At 32.2% G+C, this 19651-nt stretch overlaps 1 protein-coding gene across 1 annotated transcript; it reads right to left on the bottom strand.

Moving 5' to 3' along the window:
- Positions 1-101: 101 nt before the first annotated feature.
- LOC113868890 (formin-like protein 6) lies at positions 102-5026 on the bottom strand. The gene is made up of 4 exons (XM_027504867.1): positions 3356-5026; positions 3050-3249; positions 1516-1757; positions 102-1419 (listed from the first exon to the last, which is right to left on the bottom strand). Exons 1-4 carry the CDS (start codon positions 4741-4743, stop codon positions 631-633), a joined length of 2619 nt encoding a protein of 872 aa, XP_027360668.1. The 5' UTR covers positions 4744-5026; the 3' UTR covers positions 102-630.
- Between the last annotated feature and the right edge of the window lie 14625 nt (positions 5027-19651).

Below are 19651 nucleotides of genomic sequence, written 5' to 3' on the forward strand. Positions count from 1 at the left end.
AAAAAAATTATTTCGCTGCTCTTATCTACTTTGAATAGATTGACTCGTGATCTAGAAAAGAAATCATTTCCCTTTTCTCGAGGAAGATTCTCTGTTTGCTTCAAACATTAGATAACTTGAAGATTAATTATGCAATCTAGTGTTCACAGATAAAGGAATAGCTGCAAAATTGCAATTAATTATTGATGATTGATTAAAAAAATACATATATAAGAGCCTCATAAGTGAAATAAAACGTTCTACAATATGAAAATGTATGGAACTCTGAACTAATAAAGCCTATTTTGACTGTAGAATATGTATCGAAGTTGAAGAAACAAAATGATGCATCCACTGCAACCCCCCATTTAGAACTTATTTATTCTTCATACGAAGAAGTAGGATGAGGATGGTAATGACTATGAACCTTTGGAGCCCATTTCAGTGAATCAGGAAAACCATTTAACAGCTTTCTTTCCCCCACCATGAATTTGAAGTATTTGATGTTTAATCTCGTGGCAGGTTGTTTTTCACCATTACTAGTGAAATGGCTTTACACCCAATGAATCCAATCCTGGAATACGGGCTATCAACTTAAATTTGCAACAACATTCATTCACTTTCACTATAATTTCTTTTGTATTCACAATATTAGGGGGATGAGCTCTCCTCATCTGAGCTGCTATCTTGCTTTGGATTGTACCTGTTGAGAACAGGTAATGATGCATTGGTAGGTATTCTGAAGGATCTGCCAGAACCACCAACAATTCTATCATGCATTCTTTCCACTTCTTTGCACACTAGATCCAAGATATTTAGAAAGTCTCTTACAATCATGAAAATCCTGAGAGGGTGAGCTTCTTCTTTTGCCGCATTCCCATGAAAGTATTCAGTAACTTCTTTCACAAGGAACAAGGCTTTTCTCTCATCAGCTTTAATTCTTACAATTTCATCTTCAGCATATTTCAGAAATAGCTTTGCGGAGTTAAAGAAATTTCCTTGCATGTCTGGTTTCTCATACTGTAAAACCAATCTCACTTTATCAAGCCCTGTTTCAAGCTTTGAAACGTAGCTGCTTAAGACATCTGAGTCCATTCCTGCTGCTTTTTTAACATTACTAAGATCTCTACTGAGCCCAGCCACAACCTGCAATCCTTGCTTCTTAAACTCATCCTCATTGAATTTGGAATCCATTTTCGCATTCTCATTTGTAGATTCAGCTCCTGCACCTTCAGATCTAATGATCTCTTGGACCACAAAGTGGAGCAATGTGGTCTTTCCATCTGTTCCCTTTATATCTACAAGTTTTAAGAGTGTGTCCAATTTGAAAGCTCTAGCATCACCTCTATTAGTGCCAACATTCATTCTGTTTCCTGTCCTTAGGACAGCTTCAAGGAGTTTGAGGAATAACCGGCTGTTCCTCAACTCCTCACTTGCAGCCTGAGAGATATTAACAACTGTTTGGTTAGTTTCCATGAAGGGATCAAGAAATCAAAGATAACAAGGGATTGAATCATTGAAATAAGTTAGTTAGACCTCCATGGTTTGAAAAGACTTTCCAAGGTAGTTAACTTCTGAATCAAAGTTGGCTCTGTATAGCATAGCTTCAACTCTTTTAAAGGCGAAAGGGATATCAAGCAATGCTTTAAGAAATCTTTCTGCAGAACCGAGTTTTGAGAGATCACCATCGTAGTTTTTAAGCTTTATCTCTTCCTCTTTAGTAGGAGCCATCTTTACTAGGGTTTCCAATAGCTCGGCACCCAAACCTTCAGGATTCCCTGTTTCATCCAAAAATAATAACGGTCACGATGTTAGCTGTGTGAAAAAACAGGATGATGATAAACAATTGGTTAAGGTAAAAACAAACAATAGACATGTCAAGGAAAAAAGCTGAGACCTTACATTATGCAAATACATATTTAGATATTTTGCATATTTTATATATCTATTACTGATTCAGTAGATTAATATAAACTGAAAACACCAGGTGTCAAGTAATTTCAAATAATACTATTAAGAAATCAAAATTGCCTTGTGTTAAACTTGTATGTAAAATATGCTAGCAAGCTTTTATGAGGGACAGATCTCTTCAATATATTATTGCTTACAATTACTTGTGTCATTTGAGGTGGATATACAAAAGTAATGTGGCTCCTCTATCAATAGTGAATTAGACAGCAAACATGCATGGCATTTAAAATTTTAACAACAATATACTTCTGAAATATTTCTAGAAATAATAACAGCTGACAACCAGTAGATTATAGGGACTCGAAGCTAGAACGGAGAGTTACTGGTTACTGGTTTATTCCCAGTTGATATCAAGCATCGAGGAATGAGGGATTAGTATTTCTATTAGGAAAAGAAGAGAGTTTGAAAGGTAAGGGAGGAAAAGGGAAGGAAGGAAGAAGAGGGGTTAATACAAAATTTCCCAAATTGGGTGACTTAAAAATATAAGATTAGAAGGGCTTTGGAGAATTTATAAACCATTCATTTCTCATCTACAAATTCTCAAACATGGATAAACATTACGTAAGCATTCTCCTCCCTTCCCTTCCCCCAAAAACAAACTCCCAAAGTCCATCATTTGGACTAGAGCACTCAAAGCAAGCATAGTATGACGACATGGCTGTATCATTTGTGAAATTCACAGTTCCTAATACCGGATTTTGCTGCTTAGCATAATAATGCACATGGCATGATGCTGCTTAGACATTTTCATACTTGATTTCAGATGCGACGATGATGACTTCAAGTTTAAGTTCCTGAGTTATGCAGTCTATTTCTTACAAGAGGCCTTCTCTCTGTATTGTTTGCATAAACTGCTATGGGTAAGTTTCCTCGTATGATTTTGTAGGTGATATTAAAAATCTAACCAAGGGAAAGAGGGAATACTGCACGCTGTTGCTGGGCGTGTGCACAATAAACCATGAATCAAAACTGTAGACCGGGGCACCAGAAAACCGTAACAGAACCATGAATCAACCTTTTACCCAAATTAGAAATATGTCGGCAAGTGTAAAGTCTAAATACCATCCAGAAAAGAGAAAGGATGAAAACAGCAACTTACCATCTAAAAGAGCGTCAGACACCTCATCTCTAGTCACATTCAATGCCCTCAGCAATATAGCTATGTTCTGTGACTTCTTCGGGTCTAGCACCCTATTCTCCTGATCCACGGAGGGGAGAACTGATTTTCTAGGAGCTTCTTTTGGGGCAGAATTTGTGGCTTTGCAGCCAAACAGAGACTCCATCATGTCCTCATTTAACCTATTGAAAAAAAAAAGGCATATAACATAGAAATGAATATTAATTTACACATGTATTGTACTACTTCAAGGCCAAAATTGTAGGAGTGAATTTAATTTTAACTTACTGAAAGGAGCTTGATTTTATCTGGTCCCACACTGTAGCACGGTCTGAAGTAGCACGGACTTTATCCCAATGCAGAGCCTTTAATTTTGGTTTGCCTCCTTCCATCTCATTGCCTTCCACCTTCTCCCAACACCTCACACTATTCTCAACTTCCTCTGAACCTTTCCCTTCACTCCCACCCCCTTCACTCCCACAAGACTCCTCCTTTATAAACGCACAACTAGAAGAAACATTAACCACCGGTGACCCAGATTTTCGCGGCGGCGGAGGAGGTGGGGGTGGCGGCGGTGGGGGAGGAGGATTAACTGAAACTGTGTCGGTTGTTGACCGGAGACGTTTCAAATTCGGAGCTGGGGGCGGCGCTGAGAACTTTGGCTTTCTTGAAGCTCCAGAGGAGACTAGTTTATCCAGATTCTCCGGCGGCGGCGGCGGCGGCGGCGGAGCCTGTTTTATGGATGGTATGATGACGTGTCTTATATCCGGCGATGAAGCAGAAATTAGTGACTTTGGTGAAGTTCTCTTGGAGAATGGAAGAGGGTGTGTGGAATTTGTGTCTTTCTTAGGAGGGGGAGCGGCGGGGCTACCGTTAACGAGCGAGCTGTGGCGCGAAGCCGGCGTGTAATAACCATCCAGCGACGAGTTCTGCGGCGAGTGAAACGCCGTCTCGTGGCTTTCCTCGTCGGAAGAAGATGACACCGTCGGCGGGTAGGCGCCGTCGGGAGGCTTACTGAGCGGCGGCATTGGCTGCAACTCGGGACTTGGACGGTAACGATCGGATCGCTTAACGGGATTGAGTTTGTGATAAGGTGACCTACTGGCTTTATTGGTTTCTCTGTCTCTTGCTTCGCTCAATGTTGTTGATGTTCGGGTTGGTTCCACAGTGCCAATGTAGAGGAAGCTCGATTGTGGCGCCGTTGAATCCTCGGGGTTTCTCTGGGTATTGTTTCCAGCGACGAGTTTCTGAGTCTCTACGGCGTGTTTTGCTCTGTGTTTGCATAAGAAGAAAGCGAGTGCTGAGAACATTCCGAGCGTTACAATCCCAACGGAGATCGCGATTGCAACCTTCTTTGTTCCCTTTGCTGGTTGTGTCGCCGTTGGGTTCGCGATACTGCTGTTCGATGATGAGGGTGCTGTCTGGCTCTGATCTGGGGGTGGTCCCGGCGGGTACTCATGGAAGAAGGGAATGGTGCCGCCGTCGGGAGATGGAGGAGTTTGCGGCGGCTGTGGAGGTGGAGCTGAAGTCGCCGGGAACAATGGCTGGTGCAGGATTCTTCTGGTGTTGGATTCATTTGTGGTGCGGAATTGATTGGTGTTGACTGCTGTGTTGACTACGATGGAAAGGGACAGTGTGATAACGATGATGTTGAAGCTCAAGTGACGAGCTTTCATCGTGAATTCTCGTGGGTTTGGTTTATTCCCTTTTGTTTCACCCAATTCATTTCTGGGTTTCGGTCTTTCCCGCAAATTCCTCTGCTCGAAATAAGAGAGAGAAAGACAGAGGAGAGAGAGAGAGAGAGAAAGGAAACTTCTTTCGGCTGTAAGATCTGGATGCTCCAACAGCTTCCGTCAGCAGTAGCCGCAGTTTTTATTTTCTTATTTTCTATTTTTATTGATTTTTAAAAATATTTATGTCATCGTCAAGTGCAATTTTCTGGCTCGTAAATTTTACTAATTTACAGTGTAATTAATGAAGGCCATATATTACGTTAGTGGGAATGAAACGTGGCAGAGTTCTGTGCACTTCGCTGTTACATCCTCAAAATAATATGTATAAAATACTAAAATAAACATATAATTAGAAGGAAGATGATGGTTACGTAGTGGTCATATTAAAAAAAGTCGAGTACGTTGGTGTCCTTTTATTTTGTTCTCACGGAGGCAAGGCACAGATTCGATTCTTCATATCTTAACATCCTTTCTTCAGCTGAGTGATTGCGTGGCAAACCCAAATTCAAATGGTTCCAATTTTTACTCTGATAAATAAAATTAATTTAACCAGAAAATTAAAAGCCTGGCCAAACACAAAGAACCAAAATTTATACCCCATTTTCAAATCTCTGTCCATTTTGTCTTGGGGTTTATGATGTTAGTGTGCTGTTATTTATGGAAATCCTTAATCACCGACTAAACACTTTAAGAGTGATTAAGTTCTACCACGAATACTTTTGATATCCCCAATTTTAACTTCCAATTTCACCTCTTCATACGTTACCAAAATGAAATTTACACTTAAAAGTGTTTTTGGAAAAGCCTTTTAGGTATTTCACTTGAGACAAGCATGTTATAACCTTTTACATTTTTTTGTTTATTTATTTATGTGCTCTAGATCATATCAAAGTTTAAAAAACATATAAAATTAAGGAACTCCTCTTTTCGATTCCATAATTGGCTTGCCTACCGATATCTATTGAGTAAATGAATGTTATATAATGTATCCAGGAAAAAAAATTTACGTGGCAATGTATATGCCACGTCAAAGATACTTACTTATTGTTATTTAAGTAATATGATTTCTTTTGTTTTTTAAGACTTAAATGTGATAGTAACGTCAGAGGTTGAATGTTTAATAAGGCCATTTATCTCCTTCCTACTTAAGCATTTATAAGTAAAAACAAAAACATTTGCATTCTAATAACACGGAAGGTTATTTAGATATTTATTCCGGCATTAACAAATAAATCATCAGCATTAAAAGCAGTTTATTGTTTTTTGTTTAATATTTTCTAAATATAATTCTTTAAGTTAAAATGGTATAAAGTATCCTGATAAAAAAAAAAGTATTGTTTAATGAAAAGAAGAACTTTTAAAAGTTAATTAATAAACAATTACTCTAAGTAGTATTCAACATTGACTCACTTTATCTCTTCATAAAATTTATGTTCTTGTCCACTCTTTTTCTTATTCCTTGTCTAAATAATTAGTTATTATTAAATAAAAAATATATTTGATTGAATAGTTAATAAAAAATAAATAAATCAATAATAAAACAATAATTTTCTAATCTTATTAATGAATATATTTTTATATTGATTGTTACAAATAAAAGTATAATGTTAACGTATTTAAACTAAATTCATAAATTAATACTGCTTCTTGTTTTATCTATATGATATAAATATTCATCAAAATTAATAAAAAGTAGTTATAAATTATAAATATAATTATTTTAAAATATTTATAGTATTTTATATATCTATTGAACAAATGTGTTTACTTTTATTCAATAGATAATATTTAATTAACATAAATTTCACAATAACCAGCGATATAAAAAATATAATAATTAATGCATTTAAAATAATGTTTTATATTTAAACAATGTTAACAATTATTTAATATAAAAAATAAAATGAATTTATTTTTAAAAGTAAGCAAAACATTTTCTTTTTATTAGTATAATAATATAAAAATATTTATCAAAATAAAAAAATTATATATCATTTTTATTTTAAAAATATAAAACGGATAAACTTTATTATATAGAAGTATAATAAATGTTTTTAGAAAATAAAAGAAAGCATTAATAGAAAATGAATGTTAACAAAGTGGCTTATATTCTTAGGAGGTGGAAGGTTCTGTTTGTGTAATCCTGAAGGAGGAAGGAGGTAAGTGAAGGTATTAATGTTAAACGCATAATTGTTAATTAATGATCGTGATTTACTAACGAGGTCATAAATGTAAATTTGCGAAAAGCGATTCATGGAGTCATAATCTGCTTTAGTTTAAATGGCAATGGAAGATTGATTCACCGACTCTCTTTGTGGCGTGTGGGGGACATGCACACGCTCCACCCTAATGCTTTATCGCTTTTCTTTACCGCTATTTTACTTTTGTCTCTATTTCGACACCTCCACTGCGCAAAGACAATCTTATCCTCCGCTATTAATATTACCCTTTTCCCAAAACACATGATTAAAGTTATGCCTTTCTTCAAAACTCTGCATTTTGGCACTTCTATCTACGGGATTACCTTTAAATTGTTTTTACAAAAAAGATTATAACCCACTTTCCATTTTTTTAATACACTAATGGAAGGAGATAAAGTAATATAAATAAGGAGAATGTACGTATTTATATTTAGAGAAAAAATAAAAGAAAAAAAGAGTTTGACGTGATCAAAATAAAAAAAAATATTAAATGAGAGCAGACTTTGAATGTTTATGAATTATATCTGTATAAGTAAATAAAAAAATGGATTTATGAATTATATCTGTATAAGTAAATAAAAAAATGGATACAAGTATTGATCTAATTGGTTAATTATTTTAGATATGGATTTTAAAATATAATATATACTAAAATAGTATTTTTGAAAAAATTATGAAAATATAAAGTTGAAATATTACTAATGATACATGTACCGAGATGAAAAAAGAAATAAAAGTATAAAAAATCACTAATGATAACTATAAAAAGTCAAAATTTGTCAATAACAATTTTTTTTTTTAAAATACTAAGAAATGTCAGTGATGATTTTTAAAAATTGTTCATATTTTTTTCATTTTTTTAAAACACTATATTTAGGTTTTTTTTTCCATATAAGAAAAGCTCTAGTTACTTACATTGATTATAAAAAAAAAAAAAAATAACATTCTAAACATCTTTTTTTTTTTTTTTTTTTTTTTTGCATAAGCATCGTTTTAACGAGTACCCTTAACCTCTGTCTTTTTTTTTTTAACAAAGAGTAATAATTACATAAATAATAACATGATTTTTTTAAAGATTTTGAAGTTGAAGATAATTTTGTATGAGTGAAATAGAACTGTTACAGGAAGTGAAATTCTCTCTTAAAATATTTAACCCAACTGAATTAACTGAAATTCCAAGTCGAGATGAGAGATTCAAAATCGATATTAGCACACTTAAAAACGCCCTAAATTATTTGTTTATATGTTACTAACCAGAGGCAGGGGAAAAGAAAAAATCCCTGATAATTTTTGGCCCTCAGTTCCTTCCTATTAAATTAAAACTGATTGATTGCTGTAAACCGTATCTCGAAATTAAGCAGTCTAGTTCCTTATTTCTAAATTTGGGAGGAAACAAACATTTGTTAGAAAAGGCAAAGCGAGTAATTGGCAGGGAAATTCATGAACTGCAGAAAAACTACCGAGCAATTTCAGAAAGTTCCATTCCAGTATACAAGTAAAGGGTAAGAGCCTATAACTACCGAGCAAGACCAAATTGTTTGAAAAGTGTGGTTCTGTTCTTGAGAAACGTTGAAGATGGGGTTGCTTTTTCCTCTCTTCTTTCTTTGTTCGTCGGGTCTTACTAGTAAGAACAACAGCTACACAACTTCTCTCTAAAAGCTCTCAACTTTGTCAATGTGGTCTTCTTCACATTTTTATTTGTTCTCTAATGGAAGTCATTGTTTTGTGGTTTGCATTGAGCTCCTAAATCTCTGAGACAAGAGATGACTTAGCTGTTTCGGTGAGTGGTGGAGACCTCAACGGGGTATCTAGGAAGCCAGCGTGTAATACCCATAGAGCGATTCTCGTTGCTCTGTGTCTTGCTTCGTTCAATGTTGTTGATGTTCGCGTTGGTTCCACCGTGCCAATGTAGAGGAAGCGCGATTGTGGCGCTATTGAATTTTCGGGGTTTCTCTGGGTATTGTTCCCACCCACCAGTTTCTGAATCTCCGAAGGGTGTTTTACTCTGTGTCTGTATAAGAAGAATGCGAGTGCTGAGAGCATTCCGAGCGTTACAAGCCCAACGTAGATTGCGATTGCAACCTTCTCTGATGCATTTGTTGCCTGTGTTTCTGTTGGGATTGTGATTGCGTTGTTCGATGATGATGAGGGTGCTGTTTGGCTGTGATCTTGGGGTGCTGGTCCCGCCGTGTACTCGTGGAAGAAGGGAATGGTGCCGCCGTCCGATGATGGAGGAGTTTGCGGTGGCTGTGGAGGTGGAGCTGAAGTCGCCGGGAACAATGGCTGGTGGAGGATTCTTCTCTTGTTGGATTCATTTGTGGTGCGGAATTGAGTGGTGTTGACCCTTTTTGCCGTTTTGACTGCGATGGAAAGGGACAGTGTGATGACGATGATGTTGAAGCTCAAGTGAGGAGCTTTCATCGGGAATTCTTGTGGGTTTTGCGTTTTCCCTATTGTTTCGCCCAATTCATTTCTGGGTTTTCCTGAAGTTCCCGCAAATTCCTAAGCTCAAAACAAGAGAGAGAAAGCGAGAGTGTATCGTCTTGCAGTGAATTTTATTTTCCGCTCAAAACAAATCACTCCTTTCTCCCTCTTTCCCTCTTTGTTTTTATTATCATTTTCTTTATCCGTGGAAAATAAGACCCCTTTTCTTCTCGTTCACATGAATCTTTCCAAGCAGATTTGTGGAAAATAAAGACCCATCCTTTTCTTATTCATTGATCAATGACTTTACTCTCGTAAATAAATATTATTAAACTTCTGTGAAAGTGTCTAGTAGTTTATAATTTAGACTTGAGACTTTAATTTATTGTCCCAGTTGTACATTATTTTACTACTTGTTAACGTATAACATAAGCCTCAATTAGTGGAGTCATGGGATGAAAGGATACGAGAAAAGTTTCATTTCAAAGACTTTATGGACACTCTGTTACACTGTTGAGTTTAGAATAAGTTAGTTAAAATAAAAGAAATTTGATATTGTCTAACATTTGACTCGTATATACAAGAGTAACAGTTCATCACCTATTGCCTTAAGATTTCATGTAGATGCAGTGAACTAACTCAATCGTTGTAACTGATTTAATAAATCATGGTGAACAATTCCCCCAATAAATGTACATAGACTCACTCAATACTCTGACTCAATAGTTGTATTAAAGCCAATCGATCATGGTGATTATCTGACTGAAAATATTTGATATATTGATATAAGAGATATTCTCACCAACACACGTACACTTACATTACAATATGGACAAATAAAAATAGATTAATTACAACCTTCATGCATAAAGGAGCAGTGAGAATGACATATATTGTTGCAAATACAAAATTCATTATTTAGGGTATAAAAAAATGTTTAAAGTATTAACTATGCTCCAAAATTTTCTCTTTTACAAATTACAACAGAAAAATATATTAGAAAATAATTTTTCAACACTTTAATAAGTAGTTCAACCATTCTAACAAATACTGTTACGTAAAGTAGATGGATTTAGAGAACAATTTTACAATATTTTAGTAAATAGTTCAAACTATTTTAATGTTATACAAAATGAATGCACTTGATAACAATTAATTACTCTTCAAATTTACCTAGAGAACAATTTTGATATAACTACTCTCTAAAGTATAAAAAATAAATCTAAAATTTAAAATTTATCCTTTTATGAGTTTTTTTATTATAACTTAAAATAAATTTATTGTTATATTTAAACTTAAATTTATACATCTGAGATTTAAAATTTATTCTTTATAAATTTTTTATCATAAATTAAAATATTTATTTTATTAAAATTAAAATTTGTATGTCTTATTAACTAAATATTTTATTAGAAGTGTGAGAAAAATACATATAGTTATGAAAATGATCAACTTTATTAGTGTAAAAAAAAAAAGAAGAGATTCGTAGTAGTACTATAAATTAGGTGATGCTTTATCCTTAGATGCATTTATAAGTTTGAAGTTACTAAAATTTTAAAATGTAAAAGTAATTGACACATCACTATATTCCAAAAATAACTTTAAAATACAATTGTGTTATTTTGATTTACAAATGTCTAATTAAAAAAATCTAAAATAAACATAGTAATATAATTTATATTTATAGTGAGAATGTTTTTAATAGTTTGCCTTCTCAGTTGTACTATTTTTTTAAGATTTTTTTTTTCTTTTCCCTCAACAAGTGTAAGACTTAATGCTTTCTTCATCTAATGCTCCTCCTAGGAAGCAAGGCTTTGAAGATATCAACATGAATGTATTTGAGTGTTATTGAGTGGACAAGTATAAATGTACTGAACCTAGTTAGGCTGTATGTTGCAAGAAGTGGAACGAAGGAATTGTTAGGTGGTGCGAACGAACCAATATGTGTGTGAACCAATTTTTCTATTTAATCAGCATCTGTTCGATCATGGAATAATTGGCATGCTTACATTTCAAAGGCAACCTCTTACAGATGAAAATATTACAAGCCTTGGAGTGCATAGCTGAATCTTCAAATGTTTATCCAAATATTTGGAGTTTCATCTGTCAATAAAATATATGTTTTATAAATTTACGTTGACTTAAGTTTTTTGTTTTTTGGCTTTATTCATATTTTGTATTCTTTTCCTTTAGCTTTTTGTTGTTGATATTTTGATAGGCAGTCAACAATTGAGTATATATCTACCTTACCATATAATTATATGCTACTGCAATTACTTTTTGAAATCTTAAACGCATAAAAACCGCAAATAGGCAAATGAAAAGTTACTAATACATGAGCTACAATTTATGATTTATCATATCTTATTTTTATAATTTAAATTATTATCTCAAGAAGAATAATGAATTAAAAAAGATCAAGATAGAATAATCTTTTCTCTTTCATGTTTTATACTCTTTTTGATATTTTACAAACAATATTTATTCAAAAGAAATATAATTTTGATATTTCTTTATAAAAAGTAGTATATGAACATTTTTTAATATCATTTAAATATATTTTATATCTTATTTTATTATTATCATTATTTTTATCTCAAACATTAAACATAATAACAAATGTTATCTGGTTAACTATGTTAATATACATCAAATAAATAAAATCATTATTCCTTTATCACATTTTTTATATTTTAAATCTTACATTCTATTATTTTGTATCTTATCTTATTGTTAATTAATGCTGATGATTTATTATGTGACCCCAGCGACAGTACCAAGTGGGTAACTAGAGACTTGGGATCCGTGGTCATAAATGTAATTTTGCTAAAAGCGATGCATGGGTCACAATGTCGTCTTCTTTCTGCTTTTGTTTTATTGGCAATGGAAGATTGATTCAGCTACCCTCTTTGTGGTGTGTGGGGGACATTCGTTTTTCTTTATTCCTTTTTCACTTTTGTCTGTATTTGGACTCCTCCACTACGCTAAGACAATCCTATCCTCCCATGTTTATATTACACTTTTCACTAAAACGGATGATTAAAGTTATGCCTTTTTCTTGCAAACTATGCATTTTGTCACTTAAGTACGGGATTACCTTAAGTGACTTTCCATTTCTTTAATTCCTTCAATTACACATCGTCTTCTTTTTCTGTATCCAACTTAAGATTCCATTTCCGATTGCCATAGAATTAGATGGGTCACTCTTCCAACACATATCAATCAAAATGCAAAGGCCCTTTTATCCGATCACAAATTACCAACCTTTTCCTCACAGTAGAGACTCTCTCTTTCCCTCTACTTCATTCTCTCCTTTTTGAATCACTTCAAACAAATAAAATGTCGGTGAGTATCAAATTTTATTTCACAAAGTGTCAAGGTAAAACATGATTTTTAATTGAAGTAACCGACCTAACTTTTGTCCATATGTTAAACATGTTTGCAAATAAAACTTAGGTAACACTCCTCAAATTGAAGTCTGAGATGTGTAAAATAATCCACACAAACACCGACACTTTGTACGATAAGTGAACTTAATAAGGATAAAAATAGAGATGAGAGAGTTAAGAGAAACATCACATGATGTTAGCACAGTTAAAAATAGCCTAAAATTATTTGCTTATATGTTGCTAGAGGCAAGGGGAAGGAAAGGAACCATGATTATGTTTGTTAAACCCTATCTCGAAATTAGGTAGTCTAGATCCTTCTTTCTAAAATTTGGTAGGAAACAAACACTAGTTAGAAAGAGGAAAAGTGAGTAATTGGGAGGTTTTTAAATTTGGGTAGTAGGTTAAGATTTAAATTAGGCTCCTGCAGATTTTCAGTTGCCTGACTTATCCAGCTAATTTAATCCATAAACCATAATTACGCAGAGTATTGCTCATAAACTGATTGAACAATACCCATTTTTGGAAGGTAACCCTTTTTAGATGACGCAATAGGCAAAGTGCTCTCCATCTTTATATCAATTCGAATAGATTCTTTCATGTGCAAAATCAATTCATCTTTGTTATATAGTGTTTGATGTTTGTTTTCTTTCCACGTCACTGCGGTGATATGTATATGTGATTTCACAATCGTATGGAGGGTATGGGTATGTCAATTGTCAAAGTCCCAACAAAAGGGTAAGTCATGACGAATATCCTTTCCCCAGTGGAATTTATGTGGGTGTATCTATAAACGCATTAAAAATAACAACATTAAAATAAACATAACTTTATCATCATTTAATCAAAATCAAATACACTCTTGTATATACTACAGTCCCTTCCTCAGACATTTCATAGACCACCTCCTAATGAAATTTTGTATACACTACAGTTTTTTATAAATTTTTATTTTATTTTATTTTTATAATCAGCGTTTAAAGATAATCACGATGTGAAAATGCTGTTGCAAGTAAATTTGCTCCCTAAAGAACAAACCTTTCATGCCGCACTTTCATATACATTTCTTAAGTAGGAAGTGAAATTATGAAATTTTAAGAGCTTATTATGAGAATGCAAAAGTCTCGCGAACACCAGAAAACCCGAAGGGAAGCTACGATGATTAATAAGATTTCCTTTTGTCTCTCTTAATTACTCATGATCAGTTACAGCTAGGTTCTGGGCCGTGACCTTAATAACTTAATTTTATATTATTCACTTCATACATGATATTCGTTATTGTAAATTAAATTTGTGATCTTTTATATAAATTTGCTTCGGTTCTGAATTTTTAAGTTAAGGTTTATTTGATGGTAAAAAAAGAAAATAGAATGTAAAAGAGCAGGTTAGTAATTTTTAGCTTAAGTTGATTGTGTCCATTTTTAATAGTATAAATTTTTATTTCAAGTGATTTATATTTATTTTAAAATATTATTTCTATTCATGAATACTTTCTTACTTATTTATTTATTTTGTAATCTATTAACCTAGGAGGAGAATAACAATATAACTACTTACCTCGGAGTCTTTCTTCCCCGATTATTTTTTCAAATTGTTTGTGTACATGTAACCAAATAGAACCCGTGTGATTTATAATTTAGCAATGCTTCTAGCTCAAACGAAAATGATATTTTATACATTATTAGGAGTGAGTCTATTGTCATTTTTCTTTAAATAAATTTTATATATAATATTCTTTTTTATTAATTGATTATATTAATAATAATATTTAATAAAAATAAATGAAGAATAACAATAATCTAACTTTTTTTAGGTGAACCGAAGGTTCAAACCAAATAGTCAAACTATTTTTGAACCAAAAATTTATGTGAAACTTCTGCAAGCTAATGTGATTTGAACCATAGGATTTATCGTTCAAAACATGAAATAAATTTGCTGGCTTTGATGATGGATTAGACAATCATATACAAGATTCGTCACCACAAAAAAGATAATGATAACTTTATCGTTAACTACTTCAATTTAATAATAATAAAAATACGTCCTACCAAGATAGAATTTGTAACTCGTTATCTTTTTATCTAGCAGGAAAAGATTTATCTATGTAGAAAGGATGATTCATTCGGATCGACATGAAAGTACAATCACATTACATTGCCAGAACCCATGTTGTATATTTGAAAAAGATTGACTTCCTTGCTTCTCTCATCTTACAATCCTCTTGCTGCTGAACTCCTTTTCTCTTCAGTTCACAGAGACAATAAAAAATTCTTTTTTTAAATAATAATAATTATTATTATAATTATTTTTATTGTGATTTTAACTATTAATTTTATGATTAATTATTATAATTTTTTATTATTAAAATTATTTTCTTAGTTTAAGAGAGAAAATCACTATATAATACATGGCTTTGAGCATATATATATATATATATATAATTTTAGGGAGGGGCTAAAGCCTATTAGAAACATCTGCATAATAAGGCACGAATTATGCATTAACATATTTTTATTAAAAGCTTCCGCTTATCCCCATGTTAATACAGTATAATACTTTCCATATTTCTCACACCATAGAAAAGGATAAATAATATACTAGCAAGACTAACAATTGACTTGTTATTACCCATATGAACCATTTTATAGGATTTTCACTCATAAGGTTGGGTTATTATCAATGTTAGATATCAAATTAGTTTAAATCACATTCCTCTTGATATGATATTTATTAAATTCTTTTCCAAAAGCTTGATTAAAAGATCTGCCAAGTTTAATTCTGACTTCACATAGTCAATAGATATAATTCCATCCTTTAGCAGCTGCTTTATTATCCCTTTTTTTTTTCTTGAACTTTAAGTTACTGCATCACCACCAAAGGTGAAAACAAAAATCACCAGTGGATTTTATCTCATCTAAATCTGAAATCTAGTTAGCATTACTGTATTCTTCTTTTAATACAGTTGAAAATTCACTATAAGTAAGACCATAGTTCATGGTACCTCTCAAATATTTTAATAACCTAACCAAAGCAACCCTATAATTATTACTAGGATTATGAGTATATCTACTTAATCTGCATACAACATATGCAATATAAGGCCTAATGAAATTCATCAAATGCATCATACTCTCAATGATTTGTGCATATTTAGACTGAGCAATTCACCTCTATTTTTCTTCAAGTGGGTGTTAGCATCATAAAGGCTACTTACTGGTTTGACATCAAAATGTTTAAATTTATTTAGAATTTTTTCAACATAATGTTCTTGTGATAATATTATACTATTACACTTTCTTATTATTTTAACTCCCAGAATTACACTAGTTTCACCCATGTTTTTCATGTCAAATTTAGATACAAGAAAATATTTGGTTTGATGCGCTATGTTATGACTAGTACCAAAAATAAGCATGTCATCCACATATAGACAAATAATCACACATTCATCATTTCTAATTTTGTGTACACACAATTTTCAACTTTAATAGTAGAAAAACTATTACTAACTAAAGTTTGGTTAAACTTATCATGTCATTACTTAGAAGCTTGTTTTAGACCATATAAAGATTTGAGGAGATTACAAACTTTATTTCTAAGCAATTATACCTTAGTATATCTAGAAAAGTCATCAATAAAAGTCACATAGTATTTTTTTTTCCCCACCTCTAGTCATAGTTTGTTTTAAATCTCTCAATTCAAAATGAATTAATTCTAACATTTCAATATTTCTTTCTGTAGGTAAGTATGACTTTTTAGTTATTTGATTCCACATATATTTCACATTTGCTTAAGCATCCATTACTAAAACTAGAAATCAGACCTTAATATTGCATTTCCTTTATATAAGAAGCACTAACATGTCCTAATCTAGCATGCCAAATATCTATAGAGTCAATCAAATAAGAAGATGAAATATTTTTATTGATAACATGAGCAACATTGAGTACAAAGAGTCACTGTTTATAATAACTTTTTCCCCACAAACACATTATTTTTTGTCATCATAATTTTATCAAATTCAAAAGATACCTTGACTCCAAACTTCCTTAGTAAACTAACAGAAATTAAGTTCTCCCTAATACTAGGCACATATAGCACTTTGTTGAGAGCCAGGGTCTCGTCAGATGTGAGCTTCAGAAGAACTTTTCTTTTTCCAAGAACTTCAGCAGTCCTTGAGTCACCAAGATACACCTGTTCTTCTCCATCTCTCACTGAAGTGTAGGAGCTAAACATATTTTTATTTGCACAAATGTGCTTGGTAGCCCCAAAGTCTACCACCCAATCTCTCACATTAGCCGTTAGCAAAGCTTGAAAAATGACCTTAACTATAATGTCATCTCCTTCAACTAAATTTGCATTTAGTTTTGGAAGATTGTCACTTTTCTTACTGTGTCTGCATTGAGCAGGACAATGATCTGCTTTGCCACAAACAAAACAATTTCCTCCACCAGTTTTAAAAGTGAGATTATTCACTTTTGGGACATAAGGTTTATTATAATGAGACCTTTGATTAGGTTTATTGTCGTACCTTTTCTTATTAACTTGCATCATGTTTGCTCTTGATGCCAATGCCTTTACCCTTGCAGCCTTGAGTTCCTTTCTAATTGTGTCTTCAATGATAATGTGGGTGATAAGTTCAGTTAGAGACAACATTTTATTCTTATGATTTAATTGCTTATAATCCTTCCAAGATTCTAATAAATTTTCAATTAGTAGTCCAGCGACAAAATTCTCAGGCAGTATGATCTTCTCAACTTTCATGTCTTCCAGCAGCTTGTGGTATTCATTGATCTGAGTCTTGATTTCTTCTTTATCATTTATCTACCACTTATAATAGTGTCTAATGATGAACTTTTCTCTGCTGGCATCCTCAACAAAATATTTGAGAATTAGAGACTCCCAAATTTTGTTGGTTTACTTATAAGAACAATAGATATCAAAAAATTCATTATACAATGTACTGAAAATAGTATGTCTACAAACCTTATTAGTAGAAGTCTAGTCTTCCAACAATTTTGGGGTAGTAGATGAATATGATTTCAATTGCGTGAGAGCATGAGCTATGTCATGCAGGTCAAGAACATAATAGACATAGTCCTGCCATCGTTTGAAGTTTTTCCCTTGAAACATCTCTATCTTTGACATGTTTGGGAAAAATTTGTATAGTTGATTGCGAGAGCAATTGGATTAGGTGGATCTACTTTGAGTCTGTTTTCATGGTTATTTGCAACGTTGTTGATAGAGTTTTCATTATTTATTGATTCAGCCATAATCCTTAAGATTGTTGTGAAAATGACCCAAAATAGTTGATCAACAATTTAGTCTGAGGCGTGTAAAATACTGTCCTTAAAGATTATTTTGGTGTAGTAAAAAATCCTTCAGTATAGAGCATTCTTCTTGTCTAAAAATAAGGTTCTTAATAACTAGCAAACTTTTTTCAACTCATAACTTAGAGAAATAAATATAATCAGAAAAGTCTGTATATCTTTTATGTGATTTTCTTAAAATATTTTAAATACTTTAATCACTATAATTGTTCACGTAAACGTTATATAAAACTGAAAATATAAGTAATAATAACAATTAATTTAAAATAATAAAATAAAAAATAATTTTTTAAAATATAATTATATTATTTTCAAAAAAAAATTGTACATCTTTTTTTAAGATGTATTACAAAGAAGAAGAAAAAATCTCGATTCTTTTGAAAAAAAAGTTATCCAAGTATATATATTATTTTATTTTATTTTGGTATATTTTATTTATCATTAAATATCTAAGCATAACATGTAAAAACTTTAATTTTATAACTTATTAAATAAATTAATTTTTAAAGTCAATTTCTAGTAAAAGAATCACATCTATTCAATTCAATTTTAATAATATTATATATACTTTACACTTATTCTCGCTATAAATTTTGTTTAAAATAACTTTTTGTAAATATGTTAATGATAGAGATGTTTTAAAAAGAATTAAATAAAAATGAGAATAACACATAAAAGTATTATTTATAACTAAAATTATAATAAATTCATTTTTCATTGTAGTCTCTTGAGAAGTACAATAGTCTTTTGTAGTTTAGATATTCAATAACAGCGAAATGCTATTTAAGAAGTGAATAAAATACTGTTAAAATAATAAAACACTCATTTGATTTTGGTTTATTTGAAATTTAAATAATCCAAAAATGGAGGGGAGCAAATTACCTTTGATTGTAGATATAAATGGGGAGATATTCTTCTTAAGATTGGAAAGGTGGGAAAAAAAGTAATGGAAAAAGTGTGTGTGGACCTATGATGATGGATTGAAGCGAGACCTCACCTCCAGGCTCCAGCTGGAAACTGGTGTTCTGAACTGACACCGATTTATCTATCTTGACCAGAATTCGTAGAACACAGCACAACGGAAAGCTAAGACCATATCTTTCATTTTCTCCGTTATCAGTATCTTTGAATCGCACTCATCAGAGCACAGCAAACATTTAACGGGTCCCACCTGCGCTGACTATACTATAACATGAACATGCATGTTCCATCCAGATCAAGACTTTTGGCGAACTTCTTTTTTGGGGTGAAATAATCTTGAATGGATTACGCGTGTTATTTTATTTGTACGTACAGTCTCTCGATGTGAACTAAACATACTCTTATATTCATGAAATTTCTTCTAATAAACTAGACACCTGAAACTTTCTCACTTGTGAATTCCATATTGTTTTCACTTTGAAGAGTAGTGTTTTTTATGTTCGATTAAATCCCATGTTCTTTTAAACTAAATTCGATTAAGCTTATTTAACCCGCAAAAATTACAAGATCTGAATTATAATAAATTTTT

This window comes from Abrus precatorius, unplaced genomic scaffold, assembly GCF_003935025.1.
Source record: "Abrus precatorius isolate BTA unplaced genomic scaffold, Abrus_2018 Scaffold6, whole genome shotgun sequence".
Lineage (NCBI taxonomy): Eukaryota > Viridiplantae > Streptophyta > Magnoliopsida > Fabales > Fabaceae > Abrus > Abrus precatorius.